Source organism: Tamandua tetradactyla, chromosome 2 (assembly GCF_023851605.1).
Source record: "Tamandua tetradactyla isolate mTamTet1 chromosome 2, mTamTet1.pri, whole genome shotgun sequence".
NCBI lineage: Eukaryota > Metazoa > Chordata > Mammalia > Pilosa > Myrmecophagidae > Tamandua > Tamandua tetradactyla.
The window spans coordinates 37,054,004-37,070,862 of record NC_135328.1 but is presented as its reverse complement, the minus strand read 5'-3'; the positions used below and the strand labels follow the sequence as shown (position 1 = coordinate 37,070,862).

The following is a 16,859-nucleotide window of genomic DNA, read 5'->3' as shown; positions in this document are numbered from 1 at the left end:
AGCCCCCTTGCACTTTCCTCAATCTTAATATCTATCACTCTGTCATTCTTCCCCACTTGACTTACAAGTAGAGCCATGTTTTCTTCTCTGTGTCTAGGCCCAGCAGAGTTATTAGGACACCAAAGATTGCTATATTAACTAATGACAAATATCCAGCATGAAATCATCAGTCAAGTCACCAGCATAGATCCTACAAGCAACAACCCAGGTAGCTACCTAATGGGTTCATAATTATGGCCTTGCCCTCCTCCCAATCTTTTTTAATCTCAATTTCCTGCTGTCTTTTGAAAACTTAGACCGCCCCCTCTCCAATTTGATAGCCACTAGCCACATGTGGCTACTGGCTACCTGAAATGTGGATAGTCTGAATTGAGATGTGAGTTAAGTATAAAATACACACTGGACTTCAAAGATTTAGTTTGGAGGAAAAGAGTTAAATACTTCATTAACACTTCTGTTTCACCGATTGCATTTGAAATGATATTTTGGACATATATGTTACTGAAATTAATTTTAGTTGTTGGCTCTTATTTCTTTTAACGCGGCTACTAGAAAATTTTAAATTACATAGGTAATTCACATTATATCAGTAGCTTAGACATTCCAAAAATTCCCAATGACTAAAAGACCCATTTCCCGCTGTCTATACTCATCTCAGCTCTCTTATAAACTTTTTACCTAAAGCTAAAAATTCAGGGTAGGACAGGCCAGTCACAGGCACTAATAAAGTAAAATATCACTTCATATGCATCAGACATACCTGTTTTTCCTTTGATTTTAATGCGATGGTTAGACCCTGAATGGCTTTATCCCTCTTTAAACTATTTTTCTTTTCTGTAGCAATTTCTCTTTCCTTCTCTCTCAGGTCTTCCTGAAGTGTCTAAATTAGATTAGAAAAAGATTCACTAAATTGATGCATTCCAATGAAATGCACTGTAAATACATCTTTAAGAGCACACTCAAATGCAGTTATTCTATCTCATTCCTGTCAAACTGTGATAAATGTTTCCAAGTAGAGCTGAACATAGCAGCATCAGCTCTAAGCTACTGTCTTACTGCTCACAGCAATAGGGTCGGGTAAAGGGAAGGCGATCAGATCAGTTAAGACGATGACAGCTATTCCTATGGGAAGGACTCCAATGCCTTCTGGAGTTTGAATACAGTCACATCAGAGCCTTTGAAAACATATCAGGTTTTTGAGAGATAACGGATCATTAATTTCATTCCTTAATGCTACAAAAGCTAGCAGAGAATTTGGTTTGATGGAGACTGAACTATACATTTATAGCGTGAGTTCATTTCTAAAGATAATCACTGCTGCCTCCCTCCCGGGCTGTTGTGAGGATCAAATGAGATAATGGATATGAAATCACTTTCTAAGTTGGCAGGCACTATACAAATGCCGGTTGCTATGGCTGGGGGACCATGGAGTATTGGTTTTTGGAATCAAACTAGCACCTCTTTGAGGTGATGATCCTTGCTGCACCTCTTTCTAGTTACCCGATCTTTTCAGCTATCCGATCAGAACTCATATTTCCCAACTCAGATATCTGTCACATCTGCAAAAGGGAAATACCTACTTCACAGAGTTATTGCAAAGACTGAGAAAACCTCTATAAAGTGCCCACATGGCACATGGTATATAGCAGCATTCAATAAATGGCAGCTACTATCAAACGGACTTATAAATTATACTCAGAACAAAACAATAAAAGATACATTTTCAAATCTTAAAAATAGTGTCAGCTTACCTGGATCTTCTCTTCTAAGTGATTTCTCTCCTTCTGATACTCCATTTGTGCATCCTAAGAAAAGGTATTGACTGAGGCTGAGAAGGGACCCACACTCTAATAGCTTCCCCAGAATAATTAGATTAAACACTCACTTAATTACGTTCCCCATTGCTTTAGAACTCATTAAAATAAGTGTTTCCTCCTCTCTGCCTCACCCAAAGAATCACCCAATTTGAGTGAAGAAATGTAGACAAACAATCCATGATGGTTGGTCACTAGCCCCATGACGATTAAATGAAGGGGCAGAGCAAAATGATAAGAGGTCTGCTAAAGATCAGCACCCGGGAAGTAAGATGGAGAAAAGGAGAAGCAAAAGACAAAAGCTGAGTGCAAATGAAAGCTAACTGGTGAGGCTAAAGAACAGTCATGGTGGGGACAAAGACACCTGTTCCATAAAGAAATGAACATAAACAACATCCCCGAATGTGAATGTACCACATGCACCAGCCATCCTTGGTCAAACAAGAATGGAAATTCTCGACTAAAACCTACCTGAGCTTCTTGGTCCTACCCACCCTCTTCAAAATGTCTTGCTGTGAAGACTGCCTAGTGTGGGATGAGGAGTCTGGCGAGGCGTTGGAGTAGGCTATTAACAACCCACCTTCTGGAACCTGGGAAAATACCAACTTCTCTAAGCCTGTTTTTAAACTCTACCAGGGAACCATGACCTCTAACTCACAAGTGGCCAGGGGGATTAAATGAGACAGTACACTGAAACCCTTTCTATGCTGTCAGGCACAAGCTAAGTGCCCAATCCAAGTTAGTGCCTTTTCCCCACTGCCTCAGAAATTTATGACCAGCATTGGCCTCAAGCCTGTCTTTAACCACAAAGATAAAATGGACATGTACAATGAACCATAATTTTATCCTAAGAAAATTCAATGGATGAAAACAAAGTCCCAGAAAACAACAAATTAACAAATGGTAAAACAGAGACAAGGAGATACATGGCTGTTTTTTAACCAACTCTGGATATAAATAAGAGACTGAGAGAAAGAAAAAAAGAAAAAGAAAAACAAAACAAAATCACCAGGGTATCTGACAAAGGCAGTTTCTGCCATTCCTCTGCTGACAAAGAGTTAACATTTAGAAGGAGACTGTGTGTGAACCATGGGAAATAAAGGCGCATTCCATTTCCTATATCCCATAGAGGAGTCTGGTCTGCTAATTCAAGTCTTCTTTTCACATTCCATTTCCTCACCTCAATTTCTTTCTCCTTTTCTTCCCTCAGAGCAGCAGGAAGTCCTCGGAGCTCTCCAGATGACACATTCTCATCGGGAAATGCCATCTGAGATTTCTCCTGAATTAAAGCTTCTTTGCTTTTTAAAGATAGCTTCAATTCCTCAATAAGTCTAAAAGACAACAAAATTTAAATATTAATTTTAAGGTATTCTTTTAGCTCAGTGAAGCAGGAGGAGGTACGAAATGGGGCATCTTCAAAGTATACATGTCCAGTGACTGAATTTAATAAACAGAATTATATTTTACAGATCAGAGATTAAGGGCCAGAATTCATGTAACTGGTCTCCTTGCCTTCAGCCTGACTCCAGTCCAGCCAGACAGACTATGATCTGACCGAGTCACTCTCTTTCTCACAGACCTTCGACGGGGCAAATCTTCATTGCATTTGGCAATGGACTCTTAAGATATGATACCAAATGCACAAGTACTTAAGAAAAAATATAAATATAAATTCAGACATTATTAAGAAAATGAAAAAGATATTTAGAAGTCATCTATTTGATAAGGGTTTAGTATTCATATATTAAGAACTCTTACCACTCAACAACAACAAAAAAAACAAATTTAAAAATAGGCAAAGAACTTGGACATTTTTGCAGACATTCTTCCAAAGAAGATAAAGAAATGACTAATAAGCACATGAAAAGATGCTCAACATTATTAGCCATTAGGGAAATATAAATCAAAACCACAATGAGATACCATCTCACAACCCTCAAGGTTAGCTACAATTTTAAAAACTGAAAATAAGTGTTGGAGAGATACAGAGAAATTGGAACCATCATGCATTGCAGGTGACAATATTTAAAATGGTACAGCCACTGTGAAAAGCAGTATAATGGTTCTTCAAAAAAGTTATAGAATTACCATATGACTCACCAATTCCTTTCAGGTGTAAAACCAAAGAAACTGAAAACAGTACTCATATATTTTCACAACAGTGTTCATCACAGCATTATTCACAGTAGTGAAAAGGTAGAAATGACCCAAGTGTCCATCAACAGATGAATGAACAAAAGGTAGTATACATACACAATGGAATTTATTCAGTCATAAAATGAAATGAAATTCTGACAAACACAACAACATGGATGAACCCCGAAAACATTATGCTGAGTGAAATAAGCGAGGCATATAAGGATAAATATTGTATGATTTTACATATGAAATACCTAGAAATAGAAAGTTCGTAGATGGAAAGTACAGTAGAGGTTACAAGGAGATGAAGAAGGGGAAATGGGAAGTTTTTGCTTTGTGGCTATAGATTATTTGTAACCTTTGGAAATTTTAAAATAGAAAAAACAAACAAACCTTCAACATCCTCCATCATCTAGAGCACTGAATTACCAACTTTTTGGCCAAGATATCCTTTCTCCAAAAGAAATGTCACCAAAGCCTAAACAAACATAACCAATAAAGCAGAGCTCTTTCGGTGAGTGTGAAAAAATCAGTAATGTCTCTCCAAGCCTTCTCAGAACAAAGTGTAAAAACATACTGACTTTCTAAGTTCAGTCCAAATTCCTCAGCTAGGCTTCAAAGGACCTAGATTTTAGGGCTTAGAAGATTAAAGGTTCTTGCTAACAGCTTCAGTCTCATCTCTCATGGGAAACCATCATCCTTTCCACTGCCATTCGCCAACCTCACTTCCAGCTTCCTACAGAAGCCCAGATGGTTCAAGCCTCTAGCTCGTTGTTATTCCGTTCCTAGATTGCCCTTCCCAACTTTACCCAGCCCCTTTCACCCGATAAACACCAATTCATTCTATAAGCCTCAAGCTGATTTTGCCAACTCACATCCCCAGTACCTCCATCAGGTAGAGCCAAACACATTTTTCTCTGGACCACCAAATTATCTCCTGTCAATTGCCCCTGGACCATGGCAAATTACTTAATGTCTCTGAGAATGCACTTTCTCAGCTATAAAATGGAGATAAGAACTTGCTTAGGTGGGTTGGAGATGAGCTACTTAAAATGGCTCTACACAGCCCCTAGCACATGGGCAAAATGTAACAAATGATGGGTTGTGATATTATTTTGTTTTCATGAAGCTTTGTCAAGCATGATTATTTGGCTTTTTTCTGTTTTTTAAAACAGCTTTATCGAGATAAAATTCACATGCAATTTACCCATTTAAGTTGTTAATTTTCTTACTAGCCTTTTTTTTTTGTATGCTGTATGGGGAAGGTCACATTTCATTCTTTTTCCATGTAAGTATCCCTTTATTGCAGGACCATTTGTTGAATTTTTGTTAGGTTTGGTTTTTTGTTTGTTTGTTTGGAAAGTGCATGGGCCAGGAATAGAACACCGGACTCTGTGCATGGCAGGTGAAAATTCTACCACTGAAATACCCTGCACCCCCTTACTAGCTTTTTAGTCGTTTTATTACTTTTTTAAAACTATGTAACAATTAGCATTTTCTCAGAGGACATTCAGAAGTGCCTTTCTGGAGCTACTCCTAGAAAGCAACTTTGATGGTAAGGTCAAAGGCTTCTAAGTCTGACAGTTGCCCCAGCTTCTGGGGTGAAGATAAGGAGTAAATGAGATTAAAGTAGACAGATAAAGCAACTAGCAACACGATGGGCATAAAGGGTACTGGGCAGTTCCAGTACAATGCCTTAAAAACATAGAAGTTAGAGTAAGATTGCCCTCTTGGGATCCAACCCTGAAATCATCACATAATGGACTGAAGAGGTAAAAAGTCTCCAAAGAACACACTAAAAATGGGTACACTGTGTGTTGTATGTAATTTATACCTGGGGGGAAGGGGGTCTTTTTAAGTTACTTTAAAGCAAATTGTAGAAAGGGAATGCAAAAGAGTGAGGCAGAACAAAGTAGAGAGCATCTGGCTTATCTAAAATGAGCAATCTCAATCCAGCAAAGCAATGGCCCAATACTGGCACATCATCTAAGTTTTTAAGAGAAGCTGGAAACACAGACTTTGATGTGAAGTTAGATTTTTTAAGTATTGGCAACTAATTCAAAATTTTTTATAAAACTGTGTTGACTAAATCAAACTTATCTGTTGGTCAATTTGACTGCCCAGAAGATAAAGAATAGCTCAGAGGCCAAACTGAAGGACATAAAGCAGCTAACAAAAGCATGTACCTTTGAAAAAAGTGGTGGAAGACCAGAAAGATATTAGCAGTGCCCATCCAAGAGGGGGCCCTGAGCCCTAAAGGTTCAACACTCAGCCCTGCCTAACAGCAGATCTGGAACATTTCACCAGGACACAATAAAGACCTCTGCTCCATTTCTGTACTTAGCAACCAATCTTGTGACCTTGATTTCGTTTCCTAGGCAGGCTTGCCTTCAAGCAGAGTTCCACCACAAAGAGGGTCAAGACTTCAGCAAAAATCTGGAGATGGCAACTGGCTACTACATCAGTGTCAGTAGTATGGCTGACACGTTCACAGTACTTGACATATCAGGTTCCTATGCCTATCTACTATGGCAGAACTAGACTCCAGGAAACCCCAAGAAGATATAGCCTTTAGCAAGGCCCTGTCCTGACAACCCACTTTTATGGAAACTCTACCACCTAAACCATAGTAAGTACTCAATAAACATCAAACCTTCCCAAATTCTCTCTACCAAAAAGAAGAGAGGTCAGGCTTCTGCAGCATATGCAAATCAAGACTCATCACCACTCTTAGTCCTTTAAGGCCCAACCTCCAAGACTTCTCCCCTGATAAACTTGTCCTGCCCTACACTCAAAAGCAGCATTGATCATTTCTTTGCTTTAGTCACAGCACAGAATCCTAAATCTCTATCACAGTGCCAATCACAATGTTCTAGTTTTGTTTTTTTTTAACATTTGTCCCCTCCCCCATACCCAGAGCTTCATACAAACAGAACAGAGCTCATCTCTGCATACCTGATGCCCAACCCAAGGCCATGCTCAATAGCTGGTTAACAAATGAATCTACACAACCTTTAAATCAAACCATAATCCATATATTTACCACCTCCTAAACTATACTCTCAAGATACCCACAGATCCCTCAAACCTAACATGTCCTGACCAAAAGCATTATCTACCAACCCTCAACCACCCAAAAACATTTCCCCTTTCTCACTTTTTCCCCTCAAACTCAGAAAACTACACTACCATCTCACAGTTTCTCATTGCCAAGACTTAAGTAACACTGCAGCTTTTCCCTCATCCACTAAATCCAATCAGTCATCAAGCCCTTCAGGCCCATGAAGTCAATTCAATTTACTAAATATCTCATCAGCTCTCCATCCCTAGTTCTGCCACCATCATCTCTTGTCTGGATTTCTGCATCAGCCTCAGAACCAATCTTCCCAGCCAGCCTGACTATCTACCCATCCATTCTCCATGGGCAGCCAAAGAGGTTTTTCTAAATTTAAATCTGATTCTGCATTCCCCAGTAGTCAACTCCCACCTCTAACCCCTTAACTCTTTAGTGGCTTCTCACATGCCCTCAGGATAAAGTCCAAACCTTTCAATAAAGGTGGCATGATCTGCTTCAGTTTCCCTCACCTCATCTCCTCCCCTCTCTTCCAGAACACAACATTCCAAACATCCTATACTTTCAATTCCTTGATCATATTGTATTTCCTCTTGCCTCAGGACTTTTGCACATATGGTTCCCTATGCCTGGAAAACTCCTTTTATCTTTTTGTCCTATTCCTCATCTTAGTACTTCTTACAGGAAGCTTTCCCTAAACTGAATTATATACCAGTGTTATTACAGCATTCATCCCATCAAGCCCTTTTCATTCTGTCCCAGTCCTCCAACCCTTTCATCTAGCTCGATGATAAACTTAAATACGGACAATGAGGTTTGAGGAAAGTGACCCAGACTATATCACCCACTCGTATATTTCAATCACCACTATGCCAAATAGAAGATACTCAGTTAAATATTTGTTGAATGAAGGATACAAGGGTCCAATAGAACCAATGAACAAATTGTGCAGGTCTGTCGGGACACTAATAAGCCTTTCCAATTAGCTCTAAGGGCCTCTTCTCACACTCGCCCCAGCACTCTCTTCCTTCCTTACCATTCGGAGGCCCCAAGAACTCTGCTGTCTTTTATTCTTTGGTAGCTGAGTTCCCCCCAAGAAAGACAAGCCCTTAACCTTCTAACGATTTCAGTTCATTGTTTATCAACTGGGAGAGATACAGGGGAATCTAGAAATAGCTCATGTGGAGGATGGTTCCAGACTCATTTCTCATAGTCTAGTGGCTCCAGACTCTCTGTGGATGGTGCCTGGAAAGGCTGGAACTCTGAAGGGGGAAATGAAGAAAAAGGGTACCCCACCACAGAGGTTTCTCTTCCTAGCCATACAGTCAAGAAAAACACAAGGACTCAAATGGGTGATCTGAATCCCTGAATCCTAAATCAAGTTCTGAAGTTCACTAAATCCACTGATGGCCTGTGCTTCATAAAGAAATCAAGTTTCCTCACTCACAATGAAAAAATTAATCCCAAAACTTCAATTTTCCAGGTTAGAGCAAAGAAAAGGCCACACAGTGCCAAATAAATGCTAGTTCCTCCAAGAACTGAAGCGAGGGTACTTAAATGAGACTCTCCCTTAGAGTCTATTTATTCTTCTTTTAAAGATAATAGTAAAAGTTTCTTCACCTAACTTTCCAATATATAAACAAATACAAGAAGCGGATTCAAATCTCAACAGGTGTAGCTAAAAGACCCAGTCCTTTAGACTGGGTTAGAAATAACCAGCAACTGGGAAGCCAGAGCAACTGGCCAAGAACCTAAACAACATGGTAGGCCCATCAATGCATGGTCACTGAACCACCAAGAAAAAGCAACTATGATCAGTATCCTCTTTCTAAGGAAGCAGAAAAGCAGGTCAATTGCTTTGAAACAATTTCTATCAAAAAAACAATTTTGGCTCTTCAATGGATAGGTCACAGGTTAGCTGGAAGTTTCACTTATATATAGTTAACTCAACCTTCTACTTAGTGACTGCAAAGCAAGGCAAGAGTATCAAAATGCAAGGTTTATAGCAAAGAATAAAACCTTGTCTCTTTCCTAACCAGTTTTTATCAAAAGTTTGGCTGTAAGACATGGTGAACAGAAAGGCGTTCTGGTCTATCCATTTCCTCTGGCACATATTTTACTTCTGGACCATCAGATCAGATTGCTATGTACTTGGTTCATGTTGTTTTGGCCCGTTAGCCTGCATTAAAAGTTAAAATGAAAAAAACAGGTCAAAAGTCACACGAAACTCACTAGTATTTATAGTAGAGATGTAGTCATTCACTGTTACCTGTAGAAAGATCTACAAGAGAAATTTCACTCTAACAGTGCCAAGAAAACTGGGCTTCTCCTGACTTTTAGCTTGTTTTATCTTAGGATCAATGCAAACCTCATGCCCACCAAGACGGTTTTCCCCTTTTTTCTTATAGCTAACATTGCATGCAAAATTTAGGATCTGAGTAGAACCTTTTCAGCATGAATTTCTACCTGCTTACTCTATCACTGTCCTTGTGTCATTATTTGATCTCTTTTCTTTTCACCCTGATTTTATACCTAGTTTTCTGTATTACTCTGCTGGCTAAGTTAGGATAAGTCACTCAAGTCCTGTGGCAAGGAAGGAGAGGAGGGAGGGAAAAAAGAAAGGAAAGGGAACAATTATTTTTTATACTATCAGATAAAAATGTCAGGGTATCACATGGATAAGAGCCAGACCTGTCTTTTTCTTGCAGGACCAGAACCATCTCCAAGTCACCCTCATGCATCTTCTTCATCTCTGAAATCTTGCTTTCCAAGCTTAGTCGAAGAGCCTTCTCCTTTTTAGTCCCTGCAAAGGCCTTTTCCAGTTCTGCTTGGGCAGCTTTCACATCCTAGAGTTAAATTAAATGCATTTGATGCAATTTTTCAATACAATTGGGAACATTTTGAAAGGAAATTGGATTAAAATATAAATATTTATGACTTTTTTCTCCAGCACTTTTTCCCTCCCTGAATTGCACTATACATGGGGAGAATTAGTAATAAATACATTTACCAGCCATTTTCCCCTCTTGTACCCTGAAAAGTAATAGACATTTTCAACAGAAAAGACTCAACTCTACAAGAACTATATTTCTGATTTTGAAAAATCAGATCAATATTTACAGCTTAAATGAAAACAAGAAGAAATGTACTTCTCAATACCTAAGAATACACAAATTCCCAAAAGTCACCATAATTTCTATACAAATTCATCCCACACCCTGTCACCCCCTATTTTTTTTTAAGATAATGGCTACACAATTCTAAAGTACATTTCTGTATCTCCAAGGTGAGTTAGGTGGTGAAAAACTATTTGTTCTTTCTGAGAGCCCAGAGAAGCCAACAAAGAAATTATCTAAATAAAGCAAGTAGTGTCTGTGCTAGCAGAAAAGACCCTGCTGCTCATGAAAACACATTTCCAATTACTCATGCCAACTGCCCCTATTATGTCACAAGGATAAAAGTTAAATCAAACTGGGTTTAAAGTCCAGCTCTCTCACTTATCTGCTATGTGACATTGGGTAAATCACTTAACCTCTCTGAGTCCCAACTTCCCTACTGAACAGGGATAAACACCACCCCATCAAAAAACTGCTGTTAAATGCTATCAATGTCTGCTATGTAATAAGAAGCTCAATCATTGTTGGCATCCTTCTGCTTGGCTTTTCCTTTCACAATACCTCCTCTGCCACTCTCTACCCACAAGGCCTACCTGTCAATCTCAAAGAATAACTGAGAAAATTCATTCCCCAATATTCTGAGACAACAAACAGCAAAACTTGCCATTTAACATTAACTGAGTTGAGTGCCTATGCTAAATGCTAGACTTAAAGCAAAGAGCTTATTTAGATTACATTCGATCCTTACCCAACCCTAAAAAGTTATATAGTGAGAGACAGCAGACTATAGCAGTTATGAATGTAGGCTCTACAGTCAGACAGTTAGCATTTATCTCATGTGTGACCTTGAATAGTGCCTTAGCCATTCTGTGCCTGTTTCATCACCTATTAAGGAAAATAAAAAAGGAGGATGATAAAAGCATTTACCTCAAAGGTTTGTTGGAGAGATTCATTAAGTCAATATACATAGATAACTTAGGGTGCCTAGCATATATAATAAGCCCTCAATAAATTATTAGCTACTGCTGTTACTACAATTTCAACTACAAAGCAGGTATCAATGTCCTCATGTTACAGATGAAGAACTAGAGACATGGAGGAGGCAAATGCCTTATTGAAGGTGACCACACTCATAAGTGTCAGAGAAGTCAATCATTCCCAGTATTATCAATTACTGAGAATATGGATGACTGAACCAATAGATTAGGTATCTTAAAAGGCTCACAATGTTTTAACTGAAATTCAGAATTTAGGCTCAGAAGACCCTTCTTTTGACTCCTGCCCTACCACTTATGTCCTAGAATAGTCATTCACCCTCTCTGTCTCACAGGTTCCTCATATGTATCTTAGACCTAATATCTACACACCCCATCATGAGACTGACCTAAGAATATCATGAATGGAAAGGACCACTGTAAGCTAGAAATAATATGGTAGAAATATTACCCATCATCCAGAAGTATGTTTTGGTGTCATTTCTCTATATAACTGCTAAGAAGAACCCAGTTGCAGGTATAAAAATTGAAATGAAATAAATTTCAGAGACCAAGAAGCAAGTAAATAAGTCGTATACAATGAGTATAAAAGTGAAGAAAAGTTTTTACATCTAAGAAACAGAATTTTTTAGCAAGGAAACATCCTGACTCCTTCCATAGTCATAGGAATACATAACAGAAATAAGTAGAAAGAGGAGTTATATAATAAGTACCTAATAGACAAAAGGCATTCAATAAAGACTGGCTGGATAGTTGGATGGAGGCTGGATACTGGGGAATGGGATTGGAATGGTAAGCCATGGCCTAAAAGTCAGGAAATCTTGTTTCAGGCTTGGCTAATGTTAAGTAAGTCATTTCTCCTCTCTGGGCCTCAGTTTCCTCATCTCTAAAATGAAGAGGCTAAACTAGATAATCTCTAAATAAGAAAACTAATGGTGTAGAAAGTGCAGAAGATTTAAACTCAGCAGTCACAGGTTTAATATTAGTTATTAATATTTTTATTTTATATATTTAAATACCTACTTAGACTAATGGTACTTCTCTCTGTATCTTGGTTTCCTCTTCTGTAGGAACAGAGACTATAATGGCCACTTGTAGGGTGTAATGGTCATAAATTACATATGTAAAGTGCCTAGAAAAGGGCTTGAAACCCAGGAACTGCTCAATAACGTTAGCTTATTTCTGCTGTAACTAAGAATTTGTGAAAAAAGGAATAAAATCCTACCCACTCCATATTAATCTCCTGTAAGAACTACATTCTTTCTCAGGGTTTCCAGACTTGCCTCCTCTAATAGGAATATCCTACTGGTTAGGAGATCTTCCACCTGCTGCACCTTCTTCTGAGCATCTTCTTTTACCCGCTGAATCTCAGATCCACCCCCTTCAGCAGCTAAGGTCTCGACTGCTTTGCTGCAAAAAGAGGCAAACATGTAAAAGTCGCAAGGGTACCAGTCTGATAGTAACTCCAAAAGCCCCCCAAAAAAACAAGGAATATTTGTTAGCCACATCTCTCACAGATTTGAGCTGAACTTTTTAATTAATATTTTTAATTCAAGATAAAGATTTGAAAAAATTCAAAAAAATCATTCACAACCACATCACTCAGGATAACTAAGTTAATATTTTAGTATATATCCTTTAAGACATTTTCAACAAAAATAGAACCAGCGTATACATATATGATCTGATTTTATTATCTAATTCACTATAAACATCCTTCTGTGTCAATAAATATAAATCTATACCACTATTTTTAAGGGCTACATAACAATCCACTATGAAATGAAAGAAATTACTACAACTTATTAAATCAATCTCCTATTTTTTATTTTTTTATTAGGAAAGAACTCTTCTCTCTGCTCTTCCCCTTTGGTCTCTCATACCTATTTTCTGATAAAAGCAGTGGATTTTTGGTGGAAACATATAAAACTAATCATTAATTTTACACCATAAATTCAGAATATTCTTTTCTTTTTTTCTTTTTTACTTTTTTTATTGTATAACATATCATATATACAAAACAAAGAAAGAAAAAAGCAATAATTTTCAAAGCACTCTTCAACAAATAGTTACAGGACAGATCCCAAAGTTTATCAAGGGATATCATTCCATCATCTCAGATTTTTCCATCTACCTGCTCCAGAACATAGGAGGCTAGAAGGAAAATATATATACTTTTTTTAATCATCACAATCAGCTTTTTTTTCTTTTTTGTGAAAAATAACATGCAAAAAAAGCAAGAAATTTCAAAGCACAGCACAACAATTAGTTGTAGGACAGATTTCAAAGTTTTGTATGGATTACAATTCGATACTGGAAACTAAAAGAAATATCAATATAATGATTCAGCAATCATACTGATTTGTTAAACCCTACCAATCCCCTATTTTTAAAACATTAGATTGTTTCTAATTTCATAAGTTTGCCTGATAATTCTTATAAAGCTCTGAGAACAGTGCCTAGTACAGAGTTAAGTGCTCAATATATGTTTGTACTATTATTTATTAATATAAGCAATGCTATATAAAAACATCCTTGTGGGTAGACCACAGTGGCTCAGCAGGCAGAGTTTTCGCCTGCTATGCCAGAGACCTGGGTTTGATTTCTGCTGCATGCCCAAGAAAAAAAAAAATCCTTGTTATGGATACTATCCAATGATTTCCTTAGAATCAATTCCAAGAAAGGGAATTATTGGGTCAAAGGGTAAGCACACTTATAAGACTTTTGATAGCTACTGCCAAATTTCCTACCAGGAAGCTTCCAAAAAAGTATATTTCCATCAATGGTGTAGGAGAGATGGAGAGATGGTTTGGCAAACCAATGTGCAAATGAGAAGTAGGCAACAAAAATAAGTCTAGGGAATTAACAATTTGAATGCTTCTTCTTCTGTCAACTGGAGGGGAAATCATTTTAAATACAGCACAATCAATCTGTTTAAACAAGGGCTGCTTCTTAGGACATGAAGATAAAAAATTATACAAGTAGCCTACATTCTGTGTTACTCTAGCATAAAATGTCAGAGCTCACACTGTTGTTGCATCATGGAATATTCTCTCCACTTGACCAGCAATAGAAGGAATGGTATAACAAAATTAGACACAGGACCACAACCATCGACACCATTCTTTTTGGTTTTCCTCGAAAGAAAAATAGAATTGAATATGAATTTGTGAGACAGACTATGAACAGTTCTCACTGGAGCTCTAAAATGACCGCAGGTTTTCAGAAGGCAGAACAATAAAGGAAATGGCTCCACCTAAAGCTGGTTACTCAGAAAAATTGTATTTTCTATTCACTGTGTATCTGTGTATCTATTCACTACCAGACTCCCAAGCCCTGTTCTCAGGGTATATACAATTTTTCCAACCAGGGCCATGTGATCAGAAATTCACATGAACAGACCATGTGAATTTTTTACTGAGAACAATACCTGTCCTAATCTCAAACATAAGCAGCCTGCAGCTTAAGATTTTATTCATATCTTTTTTTTTTCTTTCACCAGTAAGCCTTCAGAAGACTCCAGTATCATGATATCATTTTAATGGAATTCAATGTGAACAACTAGAAAGAAAGAGCAGGGCTCTGAAGCTAGACAGATCTGTCTCTACATTTTTACTTTATTATGTTCTCAGTGCGACTCTGGGTAAATTACCTAGCCTTAGTAAATCACCACTTACATCTCCATTTCCTTGTTTGAAAGATGAGATGATTACCTCTTAGAATGAAATGTGTGAAGCCATGTGGCACTCTTTACATGGTACCTCTTCTCTGATCTGAGTGCTCTACCTGCTAGCCTGTTGCCTCTGAGGCCTGCTGCAGCATTGGCCCTTGCTGTGATACTGAGAGGTCTCCTTCCACCCTCCTGCTAGCATCGGAGTGGACAACAGAACCACTCACCAGAACCACAGCCTTTAGCACCCTCAGACCCAACTCCCTGATCTCCCTACCCCCACAGCTCATTTCTTGATCAGCACTGTCTGGAATTTACAGTGTTTCACAATAATTTCTATCCCTCCTCAAGGGGCATTATATATGGCTGAAAAAATTCTGGACTAAAAGCCCTTCTTTCCTGAAACTTGTATATAAGACTTTTTCTAATCCCTAATTCTCCCTAACCATCCACTAATGATTTAGCCCCAAGCTTACTGAATCTCATCTATAAAATGGCTCACCCTCATTACCTGAACCTTATCCCCGAGATACAAATACATACTGTCTCCTTTCCACCAGTTCAAACCTAACCTTTGTATTTTATAGTCAGAGTCATAAGCATTCCCAAGAGACTGACTACAATTTTTAAAAAGTACTGGTATTATTCAGTTTGTTTGTGTTTTAGTTATACCAACAAAATATATTTCCAATAATAAAAGTTCTAACTTTCCATTTATCATTTTTGTATTTTACAGTTACTGTAGCAATAAAATTTATACTCAGCAGTATGGTATAATTTTCCTCTACTAATCGAATTATTATTTCTGTTTGTGCCTTAAAACCACAGAGATAAAATGTATTCCCAACAATATGAATGTTTTGGTTTTTAATGACCCCTTATTGTAATTGATAACTATAACAACAGAAAGCCAGCAAATATATAGGTTTACTTCAAAGCCAGGCAGAGAGTAGACTCATAAACCAGACCAGGCTGGGGTCCCGGTTCTGTTACCAACCTGGTCAAGTTCCCCAACTTCTCTGACTTTCAGTTTTCTCTATAGTGGGAATATGAACTGCTCATCTTTGTCACAGATCAAATACAACAAAGCAGGCAAGGGGCTTGGGACAAAGAGTAGGGCCAAAACAAATGTTAGTTCCCTTCCTCTAACTTTTCTTTACTTGTAGAATCTGAATCAGCAAACCAGACAGACAGCAGGACCTAAGAGAGGAAAGGCTGAAAGAAATTGGGCTAATTTAGCTTTTCATCCAATAGAACATTCTATAAACACCACTCTTGTAACCCTTTTTAAAACCTCAATTTTCTCTTGATTCTTTCTATTCTAATTATAATTCTTTAGGTAAAGGCAGGGGCTTCTCCTATGGCAAGGCCAATAACCCCTTCCCACTAACCAGAAAAACCATAAAACTGAAAAATGAAATTAAGGGGATTATATTAATAAAGATATTTTCCATCAACACATATTTACCATGCATATATCCTAGGTGCTAATTAGTTAAGGGTAAAGGGAAAGGAATATTTAACAGTTGTAGGATAGATATTTTGCAATACTATGTCATGTAATCTGCACAGTGGTGTTATGAAGTCATTATTAAGATTTCCTCTAACTGATAAGAACCCATGGCTCAAAGGATACCAAACTCATTTAGTGGGAGAACCAACCCAGGGCCTCTGCTCTTTCTACTGTCCCTGCACTTCCCAAAAGAGTAGAGGTGGTTCTTTACTTTAGGGGAATTGTTATGTTGGAGAAATGAGAATCAAACATGTGAAAATACAGGATACCTTTGTTTTTTATGCTTTACTGAGTTTGGCAGATGCTGCATTTTTACAAATTGAAGGTTCAAGGCAACCCTATGTTAAGCAAATCTATCGACACCATTTTTCCAACAGCATGTGTTTACTTCATGTCTCTGTGGCACATTTTAATTAAAGTATGCACAATGTTTTTTTCGACATAATGCTAATAGTATACACTTAATAGACTACAGTAGAATGTAAGCAAAACTTTTATTTTCACTGGGAAATGAAAAATTTGTGTAACTTACTTTACTG

The 16,859-nt window shown here is 37.8% G+C and overlaps 1 protein-coding gene across 10 annotated transcripts in view; it reads right to left on the bottom strand.

Moving 5' to 3' along the window:
- The window catches only part of CDK5RAP2 (CDK5 regulatory subunit associated protein 2), a 281,439-nt gene that overhangs the window by 185,873 nt on the left and 78,707 nt on the right, over nt 1–16,859 (bottom strand). For all 10 annotated transcript variants that reach the window (XM_077143561.1, XM_077143511.1, XM_077143532.1 and 7 more), the window contains 5 exons: nt 12,421–12,547; nt 9,718–9,872; nt 2,995–3,145; nt 1,752–1,805; nt 761–880 (listed from right to left, as the gene is read on the bottom strand). In XM_077143561.1, the coding sequence (XP_076999676.1) occupies nt 761–880; nt 1,752–1,805; nt 2,995–3,145; nt 9,718–9,872; nt 12,421–12,547 (607 nt within the window). The remainder of the gene's footprint in view (nt 1–760; nt 881–1,751; nt 1,806–2,994; nt 3,146–9,717; nt 9,873–12,420; nt 12,548–16,859) is intronic.